The sequence below is a fragment of the Pseudorasbora parva genome, chromosome 21, assembly GCF_024679245.1.
Source record: "Pseudorasbora parva isolate DD20220531a chromosome 21, ASM2467924v1, whole genome shotgun sequence".
NCBI lineage: Eukaryota > Metazoa > Chordata > Actinopteri > Cypriniformes > Gobionidae > Pseudorasbora > Pseudorasbora parva.
This window is the reverse complement of record NC_090192.1, coordinates 25,007,138-25,018,380: the sequence shown is the minus strand read 5'-3', so window position 1 is coordinate 25,018,380 and position 11,243 is coordinate 25,007,138. Positions and strand designations below refer to the sequence as shown.

The window sequence follows — 11,243 nt, the reverse complement described above, 5'->3', positions numbered from 1 at the left end:
CAACAGAAGACTGGAAATTCTACTATAAATGTAATTTACTTTCCTTATATGGACAAAACAGGTGAGGAATTCTTCAAAGTATCTAATTTTGTTGTTTGCTGACAAAAAGGATGTACTACAGGTTCTTAATGACATGGGGGGGGGGGGGGGTAAAGGATGACAACATTTTTATTTTTGGCTTAAGTAGTCTTAAGTAGCTTCTTTGATTCACTTTTAAAGGGATATCCTACCCCAAAAAAAGTATCAGTATTTAATTTGTGCTATTCAAAATCCAAACCTGTATGACTTTCATCCAGAAGTAATTTTGTTCATACAGTGAGTCACTGGTGTCCACCTGTTTTGGTCCAATTTACTTCCGTAGTATAGAGAAAAACAGTTGAAACATTCTTCAACACATTTTATTTGTGGTCTGCAGAAACCAGGTCTGGAATGACTTAAAAGTGAGGCAGATGACAGAAGTTTCATTTTTGGCTAAACCATCTTTTGGAAATTACTTTACAATACAATAATGCGTGCATTAAAAAGTAAACTAGTCCTTTGCAGGTCAAATATTGTCTCCATCATCTCCTCACTTCTCCATCATCAAGGTCAGAGGCTGAAGCCCCAGACAGCAGCCAGGCTCGGCTCACTGTCTCTGACGCAGGGTTTAGAATGACACAGCAAAGCTAGCGTGAAGTAGCTCCCTTGAATAAAGAATGGCTTTCAAAATGGACTTGAACTGACTCCTTCAGTCGTGCTGTGAGCTAAAGGCACTTACTGAACGTCCACCATCGTCCGTCTCTGCTGCTGTGGCTGCCCTCAGGAGGTCTCAGACTGGCTAACGGCTGCTCAGACACCTCCTCCCCTTCACTGGAAAATGATCCCAGCCATATATAATCAATCAGGCCCTTTTACTGAAAACTCAACCCTTTACGTCTGTGTACACATGTGTGAGAATGAGCATGTGTGTCGGCGGGCTATTGAGATGGGTGTGGATTTTTTGACAAAAAAGACAAGTAAAATACGTAATACAATATGCCACAATGCAAACGTGAAACATGCAATGCAAATTTAAAGCTACTTAGGGAAAATACGTGACCACTGTTGCATAAAGATAGGCCATATGGTTTTTTACTTCTTCTGATATTTATTTTTTCTTAAAAGATCTTATTAGAATTAAGGTTTTAATTAATAAAAAATATCCTTTTATTCCAACACTTATAAAACTTAAGACGTGCATTCCATTTAATATTACATGAATAGTTTTATGACTACTATATTTTGTAATGCAATAAAATATATTAATACCACTGAGCAGCCTATTCGATCAAAAAAGGCCTAATATGTTTTGCTTTCATATGCAAACTAACATTAAATTATTTCCATGACTCGGTGAGAGCCGAATATATTAGCTCCCCATAAAACGAATTTGCTAAATATCTGTGTCCCTCTGGAACCGAATGCTAGAATTACAATGTCCATATGAAAAAGTACGCTGGAGTCGCGTTACATTCCAAAATAACTCGTCAGATACACGACACCAGAGACTTCTCGTCACAAACATCAATCCAGCAAACCTCTGGTGCCCGCCATCCATTACTAATAAAATAATTAATTCGAAGAGATGTGGGTTTCTCAGATTTTTTTTTAATGTTTCCCATTTGTACTTTTGCAAATCTGCACATCCAATTTTAATGTTATGATTCCATATTAGTTTAGAAAATGACGTAAATGCAGTATTCACGTGTCGCCTATACATTTTCATGCAAACAAGTGATGGTGAAATTAAACTACAGTGGGTCAAAAGGGCTGTAGTTTCCCCACAAAACTTTTTGTTAATAATAACAAAAACATGTCACTGTAGCTTTAGCTAGATTTCCCTTTATTTTGCGATTATAATAGAGCACAGCGGTGTCTGTTTTTGGAGTGTGTTGCGCGCACTCCTTCCCCCGAGGTGCATGACATCCAAGTGCCAATCTATATCCAAGAGGCAGGGTCAGTTTCTGCTACACAACTTCTCTCCACACTTGCCCGTATGATTCCCCAGGAGGATGCGCTAGCCGTCCTTACACACTAGCGAGTCTGTAAGAGATATGATAACCAGAGGGCGGGCTGATAGCAAAGGACAGTCGAGGAAACAATCTATTGCGCACAGCGAGAGCGCGTAAGAATGATTAGCGCGTCATGATATTACAACTAATGTGATTGAGCAATGCACGACGCTGACTCAAACTGTTAGTTTTTCTTTTGTTTCTACTTTTGGACTTTTTCCAATGGAAAATGTACATCAAGAACTGAAATTATTCAACTGGGGGAGCTTTATTGCTTGAGTTTCCAAATTGGATATCACCGTAAAAAACCTACGTTAAGAGTGGGTGAGATACGCACAGGACATCAAGTATCCCATTGCCCTCAACTATGTCTATGCCACCAACTTTTGGATTTACCCAAGAGCAGGTCGCCTGTGTTTGCGAGGTCCTTCAGCAAGGTGGGAGTATCGAACGTCTCGGACGCTTTCTGTGGTCCTTACCTGCTTGTGAGCACCTCCACAAAAATGAGAGCGTATTGAAAGCAAAAGCTGTGGTTGCTTTCCACCGAGGCAACTTCAGGGAGCTTTATAAAGTATTAGAGAGTCACCAGTTTTCTCCGCACAACCACCCTAAACTGCAGCAGCTTTGGCTGAAAGCTCACTACATCGAGGCGGAGAAATTGCGCGGTCGCCCCCTGGGCGCAGTGGGAAAGTACCGCGTGCGCAGAAAGTTCCCGCTGCCTCGCACCATTTGGGATGGAGAGGAGACGAGCTACTGTTTTAAGGAGAAGAGCCGGTGTGTGCTTAAAGAGTGGTACACTCATAACCCGTATCCTTCCCCGAGAGAGAAGAGAGAACTGGCCGAGGCCACGGGCCTCACCACGACGCAGGTCAGCAATTGGTTCAAGAACCGAAGGCAGAGGGATCGTGCCGCAGAAGCAAAGGAAAGGTAGGAAGAACCATTACTCTCAAGTAATGTATCTTTCTGTCCAATGATATACAAAATGACAATGGCCATATAATGACCATCTTTAAAGTAATTAATGTAAATAGTGTCCTTAAGAAATAAATCGACAATAAAGTCAGAAAAACAATAAGCAAATCGAATGTAAAATAATTAAAACAACTGGATTTTTAGGAAACAGGTATGCCTATTCATCTGCACACAGAGCACGTTATAAAAGTTTTTGATGACATCAGTGCATTAGTTTACAGTTGATGATGTTTTTCTCCAACCTGTCTTTTTAATGAGTGACAATAAAGTGATTTTTTGATCCCACAAAATAACTATATGCCTAAATAAATGATTAAAAAACGAGGTAAAACTGAAATCAAATAATAGCATATTCATATTATCCATATGAAAATGTGGATACGGATTTTTAATATAGTATAGTCTTGTGTAGCCTATTTAAAAGTGTAGGCATAATTTGAAAACAACAACAGCAGTAATCTCAAGTTAAGTTCTCAACCTTAGTAAAATGATCGAGAAACGAAGTCAAAGAAGGTGCTTTTCACAATAATTACCGTACTGTAGCCTAATTGTTCAATATAGTCCCTAAATATATAATTTATATAAAAAAGAGCTTTTGTTTAAAACTTTAAATATCTCTATTTAATGTCCCCCTAAAGCTGAAATAAATAAATAAAAGTATCATATATTTTAATTGCCAGATTTAATGATGCACATTTGTTTGTGCAAGCGTTTGTTTTAGTTTTTGCCGTCCTGCTAACGAATTCGAATGATCTACTTCCACAGGGAAAACGATGGCGCAAATCCAGGCGGCCACAACCCACTGACCTCTCACGTGAACGAAAACAAATCTCTATGTGAAAGTTCGGAGGATGACAAATCTCCCGCGGGGACTCCGGATCACACCTCCATGAGCCCAGCCATCCTCATGTCCTCCAGTTCAGGTCTGCCACCCCTGCACAGCTTTGCGCCTCCGCCCGGCCCCAGCGCCTCCATCATCCCCGTCAGCGGCTCAGACTCTCAGGGCCACCATCACTTCTCCATGCACGACGGCCTCCTCAACCCCATGACGGCCAGCCTGGTGGAACTGGGATCATAAGGAATAAAGCACATCTTCGTTGACTTTCCCACCAATTACTAGCTTCGTTATCATATATCAAACATTTTAGTAGTCAAGAGTAGAGGACATTAGCCAAAAAAAAATCCCAGAACTACCAGACGACGGGCCTACTTCAAGAACGATGTTTCCATCAGAAGTTATTGTAACAATTCAGTATAATCAATGAATAGTTTTTGATATGTCTAGCTATAAAATGAACTAATAAAATATATATATTTAATAAAGTCCCAATGTGTTGTCTCCTTGCAGTTAAGCAATGTGTCAATGTAGCAGATCGCGAGAATACATTATAGCCTATCTGAAATATTATGCTAGTAAACAAATAAAACTCTTTCATTTGGATTATCATTTTGCATGACGCTTTGTAACGTATGTTTAAATAACCCTATTTTTTATTTTTTGTTTGCATACTTAATATTACTGATAAAATGTGTATGAGTGTTCAATTTAGCATATATTATCTGGTAAAGTGTGCTAAAAACTAAAAACATAAAACTATAGCCTATGCACGTTCACACATTTATTCTTAATATTTTTTTTCTGTCTCACAATAACTCGTCATTCTATACTTTTATGAGTTCTTTATTTTACATCAGTTAAATTCAGCGTGGTCGCAATATCTCAACAGATTGTACATTTATCACAAGTTTGATTTTAATAACGAAGGCAGTGATAAAGTCGTTCAGAGAAATGCAGTAAATGTCATAAAATAGGCTCTTACTTTTTATAGAGAACATGCCATTTTGCAACTTTAAGTTTTTCACCTTTTCAATATTTTGTTAGACCTATAGCCTATGTTTTTGTTGAAACCGAAATTATAGACATATACTGCCCCCTATTGGTGATGGCTTGATATTATAAACAGTAGCCTAAACCTACTGAGCTCCGTTAAATTGAAAATCACTGGCCTACTGGTATCATCTTTAATCTTAACTATCGTTACGTAATTAGACTAAGGAATAACGATTCCCCAAATCAGCACGTATAGATCGCTGCAAACTTTCGCGCGCACCGTGTAGGCCTGTAAATATTTGTCTCCTCAACGTGAAAATAACTTGAAGTAGCCTACTTATTAAATTGTAAGAAATTCATACATTTTTGGAACAACTTGAGGGTGAGTAGACTAAATTTAAATTTAAACTCTGCTTTTAAGCACTATTGTCATTATGTCAGAGCCTACTATTACTTAGGCCTATATTATAATCATCGTCAAAGTAGGCCTGTGAAAAGTAGACATCCGAGGGAAAAAATATTTATTTCATTTGAATAACTTTAAATAAACTATTTCTTAAAATAAACATCTTGAATGAGAATAAATCATGATATATATATTTCTTAAAAATGCCCACCTATGGCATTACAAACAATAGGCTACATTTAATTTTTTTCAAGGCTATACTTCATAATTGTACTAATTTCAACCTTACTAAAATTATATATATATATATATATATATATATATATATATATATATATATATATATATATATATATATATATATATACACACACTGTAAAAAAAAAAAGTCAGGTCTCCAATTGAAAATTTTCAAGTGACTGATCATATCTAAATTTTTCAGTTGGTCGAATTGAATTTCTGGGAATTAAATTGCATTCAATTCAGCCAACTGAAAAACGATGATGTGATCAGTCACTTGAAAATGTTTCAATTAGACCCATTTTTTTTTTACAGTGTGTGTGTATATATATATATATATACACACACACACACACACTATATATTTAAAATATAGGCCTACTATAGCTACTTGAATAATAATGTGTAACATAGCCTATATTAAATATAGCCTACAGTCTTTATAAATCATGTAAATAAACACAGAAACTGAATACTTTGCCAAGTCGGCCTAGAATTGAAATTTATGCAGCTAATTTTTTTAGATTGTTATATCAAATATTCACCACATGATGGCGACATAAGCACATGAATAGGATGTAGCCTAAAGGCTTTCTAGGACAAATTCACGACGTCTATCGATTTATACTTAGTAAAGCTTTACGCCTCTTTTAAACAGTGCCTTTTGATTGTTGCTAACAAATTCACAATATAATAAATTGTTTCACTTGCAGTTTCAACTGTTAAAAGTGTCAGCCGTGTAACGTCTGTGTGTGCAGCTGAGAATGTTTGAGCTGGGCAAACATTTACCTAATGATTAAGAATAGGCCTATCACTACATAAAACACAAGTGCATCATCGAGGTACGCAAAGCAGTCACAAAAAAGCAGTAGCCTAGCTTAATAGGCTTCTTGATTTATTATCAGCATCAAAGTGTTCTTCCACCGACCAGCTGCTCTGAACGGAGAGGCTGCGATCCCGTAATGCAGTTGCGGCTTGTTACAGGCTCTCATGACAGTGTGCGGATTATAAAATGTGTTTTAAATTGTTTTGTTGTTCATCCTTAATTTGTTGCGGTTCCCCAGTCAGGCGCAAATAGCATAGGCTAGGCCTACTCTGTTTGCGTCACCAACTGTCACCTATTAGAGATTGTATAGCCTAAACAATAACATTTGAGTTTTAGGTAACGTTAGGCCTTATTAGGCTATAGCCTATGTGTTGTGGTAGGTCTATGTACATCTACAATGAGTGATAATGACGAGGGTTACTTAAATTTTGTAGACTTACCGTCTGATAGCCTACTGATCTAAACGGAAGTCGCTCGATCGGTGTAGTTGATATATTGCTGCGTCCTCAGGCTAAAGAAACTTCTGTTAACGAGCTTATTGAGATTTGAGTGGTAAAAAGTTGTTTAAAAACGCGTATATTTAGCCTGGAAATCCCCTTTTCAACACTGGTTCGTTAACTTATTAATTTGTTAAATTAAATTAACCAAAAATTGTGAAGCAGATTTGTTAGGCCTAGCACTGCAACAATAGCCTAGCCTAAATTGAATTTCAATTTACCTCACTTTTAACATGTTAAGTTATAGCCTACTTTAGAGTAGCTAGCTAACCTTGAAACTGCACTAAATTGCACTTCTGACGTGCTAAAGAGGTGCGTCGCGTTTATTTGATAGCTCAGCTCCACGCGGCACAATGAATCCAGGTCAAGGGGAACTGCCGCGTGAATAAACACGAATAAAAAGTTGTGCTCAGTAAAGCGATCAAATCAAAGGGGAGAAGAGGGAACAGAAATCCTCTCACAGTAAACGACATTCTTTATCTTATATGGAATGCTATTAAGAAACTACAAACAAACCATCCTCTTGTTATTTACCCGTATGGTCTTAGTAAGAGAGAAGACTGAAATTGAATGCTGGCACTATTAGGCAGTTTAATGACTTTTGAACATTGAGGTGATGATAAAAGTGAGCCCTTTTTGAATAACATGTAGCCTAAGTTATGTGGCTGCAATAGACTTAGAAGATGTCCTGATGTAAGAATAAATTACTAGCATAATAATAATAATAATAATAATAATAATTTAAAAAAAGATAATAAAAAAAGATTCTCAGCTTTTTACATTTTTTTTTTTAATTTAGGCTAGGCCTACAAGGCTATAAAACAAACCTACATTAATACCAGTTAGAAGCGGGTGTAAAAGTTTGCCTACAGAAATGTAGCCTATTATGGTTTACTATTTTTCTGCGAATATTTTTTTTATTGCTCTCTACCTAAAGCATAAAACATTTCCAACAATTGTCGATTGTAAAAAGAAGAAGAAGAAAAAGCCAAAATCACTGGCAACACGAAATACTTTCCCATTCGATTTACGACTAGAAATAAAATCCATGTTATTTAAAAACCTTTCCGCCATTGCGCAACTCTTTAATAATAAGAAGAATAAGAATAAGAATAATAATAGCCTAAGAAAAATAGGAACCGGTTTTTGAAATTAAACAAATAAAAGAACACTTATTCTTCACCTCATTCTTTTTTCGAATTATTTTCTCGCTCAGTAGCCAAAACAAATCATTAAAACACTCCTGAATAAAACATGAACAAGTGTACATTAACGTACAGAATGCAAAATATATATTTTTCTGTATTTTCTGATGTATCAACTCGTTAAACAAACAAATAATATACTCTGATAGTCGTTATATTAAATTATATTTATTTGCATAAAAGTGACCCATAACACTGTGTTTTCAGCGCCATTAACCCATTTACAGTATAAAAACGAGCAGAATGAATAGACACTTAAAATCTCCAAGCACTTAACAGACAGTTACTCACGATTTATGGACACAACATAAAGAAATTTGCAGGAAAGAGTGGAGTAATTGCGATATCATACAAGCATATCTAGACAAGCCTAGACCTAAGGAAAACCTTGAATAAGACATGGACAATTCAATATAAATCTCGAGATAAAATTAGTATGAACATCTGCTGTCGAGTAAAAGACGATGGGGAATAAAGGTGCTTTTGACTTGAACGATTGTCTGATAAACACAAAATAACAAAATCGCCTCTCCGGGTTCACTCATTTCTTTGAGCATCGAGTTCTACTTTCTCAGACTCCACTTCATAAATGCCTTTTAAAAATGCAAAATATTCACAAATGAACATGCAAAATGGTCGTGTAGGCCTTGGAAATGAAAGGAAAGGGCGTCAGTCCGTTGAAGCGCTGGAAAAACAGCATGCTATTGTCAAACACAAGGTGGCAAAATGGCCGGTCCTCATGTTGCCCAAATTTTCGCACAAGTTCACTTTTCTCTGGGCAAAAATGTTCCATATTTGTCTGACGGTGCATCATACATCGAAATCAGAATCACTGTCTGTAACTGAGAGGATGGTCCCGCCGTCGCCTCGTTCATTCATACTGGAGACGCTGGTGGTGGGACTGGCCGCCGCGCACGGGGACTCGGCCGAGCTGTGCGGTGTGCACCCGGACTCTGACATGGAGCGCAGGCCGCTTTGACCCAGTCCGTGATGCTGAAGCCTAAAAAACACAAGTATTTTTAAACTAAGATTATTTATGCAACATACATTTTTCAGAACATACATCACAGGCTGAAGTATTCGACGTGTTACAGTGTCTAATAATAACAAACCCCAATTCTGATCAATGAAATGTAAGAGGAATAAGAGTAAAAATAGATTTAATTACACAATTCAACGATTAAATAAGGACGGTGGTTTAAATTTATATATAAATGTATATGTTTATGAAGTGGTCAATTATTTTAATTTTTAATTTTGTTATTTGAGAACTGAACTGCTTATTAGGAACTCCAGACATTTTAATGACATTTTATAAATGAAGTTGCTATATGAAGCATTGTTTGTTTATATCAATTTACAAATTAACATTTCTGTCTGCATTCTGGTATTTATTGTATATATTTTTGTGTTAATTTATTTTCCAGTTAAACTAAACTACACTGCAAAATACATGTTTCAAAAACGTATATATATATATATATATATATATATATATATATATATATATATATATATATATATATATATATATATATAAACAGACAAAAATGTTAAATTTTATATTATACCATTTATATTAACTTATATTTTAATATGTAAATGAAATGTATTTATTCACAAATGAGGAATAAATTAAATGCCTGGAGTAAAAATAAAAACAATAATCATAACGAAAAGTCAAATATTTCTTGTTGCTTCACTGATTTTTTTCCTTTTTGCTTAATTAACTAAGATTTACATATTTACTCTCATTATTTTATATTCAAAATGCCAAATAATACGTTTTCCAAAGCTAACAATTCAGTATCAGTCATTCTGCAACAAAAAAGAAAACTGCTGCTTTTGTTTATTCCTATTAGCCTTAATAATAAAAAATGTGCTCAATTTCTTTCATTCAGATTTAGAGACAGCTTTTACCATTTATTTCCTTTATATCTAGGCCTACACAATTATTCGTTTAATTTCCTCCCCGGTATCAGTCGAAACCATTAAACTGACCTGTTTTTGGCAGCTGCCGCCCTGTCTCTTTGCCTCCGATTTTTAAACCAATTGCCCACTTGAGTGGGAGTCAGTCCAGTGGCTTGTGCCAGTTCCCTTTTCTTGCTCGGATTGGGGTAAGGATCCTGTAGGTACCACTCCCTCAACAAGCCGCGAGTCCGTTCCTTGAAACAGTGCGTCTTCTGTTCGCCATCCCAGATGGTCCGTGGCAAGGGGAACTTCTTGCGCACCCGGTATTTATCAACGGGTCCGAGGGGACGACCGCGCAGCTTCTCTGCCTCTTGGTAGTGCGCCTCGAGCCACATTGCTTGCAGCTTTCCATGAGAGTCTTTAGTGAACTTGTGGGTTTCCAGAATGTGATACAATTCACGGAAGCTTCCAGTGTGATACGCGACCACCGCTCGGGCTCGCTGGATGGACTCGTGCTTGTTGATGGCATCGCAGGCTCCGGGCGCCACGGGCAAGGACCAAAGGAAACGTCCGAGTCTCTCAATGTCCCCGGTTTCCTCCAGCGTCTCGCACACGCTGGCCACCTGTTCCGCCGAGAAGTTTAGAGTGGGCAGTTGAAACATCGGTAAGTCCTCCGGGGACCTCGCTCGGGGAATGCTGCCCGCTAGAAGCAGAGGGCGATCCGCGAAATTGGGCAGGAAAAGATGCGAGGGATAAAGCTCTAAAGGAGACCTGAACACCATGGAGTCGCCGGGCAGAGCCAAACAGACGGGAAAAGACGGCAAAACCGACGTCGTGTTCGCGCTGCTACAGCTGCAGTGCCACCGAACGCGTAATATCTACCCTTAATCAACTTCGAGCGCAACGGTGAAACATTTTGTTTCGCTTTTCTATTGGTCTTCCTTGAGCCGTGCTGTGGTTGTCATGGCAGCCCTGCCAATCACTGTCAAGCTTGCCCGTCATTAGCCAGTGCGCGCTGCCCTTCTGCACATTTGCTTCGCGCGCAGGGTTTTATCGTCGCTCCAATCAGAACTGGCCACTCACTGCGGGATGTTTTCAAGCAGGCGAATGGTGCGCCAGTTCACTCGACGGTAGGAGGATTGATAGCTGGAATATTGCTATATTAGTGCTAGTAGGATTTGCCTCCGTGAATGGGTGTAAAAGTTGGCGAGCAATCATCAAATAAATAACACATCGTTTAATTAATTACAAAAGGTTTAAAACACGTAGACGGAGTGAGGTAACTATTGAATTAAATAGGCCTAGGTGAAAAAATAAATTAATTT

At 37.7% G+C, this 11,243-nt stretch overlaps 2 protein-coding genes across 2 annotated transcripts; one reads left to right on the top strand and one right to left on the bottom strand.

Annotated features, from left to right (window-relative positions):
- The first annotated feature begins 2,139 nt into the window (after nt 1–2,139).
- Nucleotides 2,140–4,242, top strand: six2b (SIX homeobox 2b). Its single transcript, XM_067430163.1, has 2 exons — nt 2,140–2,957; nt 3,768–4,242. Exons 1-2 carry the CDS (start codon nt 2,398–2,400, stop codon nt 4,078–4,080), a joined length of 873 nt encoding a protein of 290 aa, XP_067286264.1. The 5' UTR covers nt 2,140–2,397; the 3' UTR covers nt 4,081–4,242.
- A 3,922-nt stretch (nt 4,243–8,164) lies between these two features.
- On the bottom strand, nt 8,165–11,027 carry six3b (SIX homeobox 3b). The gene is made up of 2 exons (XM_067430162.1): nt 10,009–11,027; nt 8,165–9,007 (listed from the first exon to the last, which is right to left on the bottom strand). Exons 1-2 carry the CDS (start codon nt 10,698–10,700, stop codon nt 8,818–8,820), a joined length of 882 nt encoding a protein of 293 aa, XP_067286263.1. The 5' UTR covers nt 10,701–11,027; the 3' UTR covers nt 8,165–8,817.
- Nucleotides 11,028–11,243: the final 216 nt, after the last annotated feature.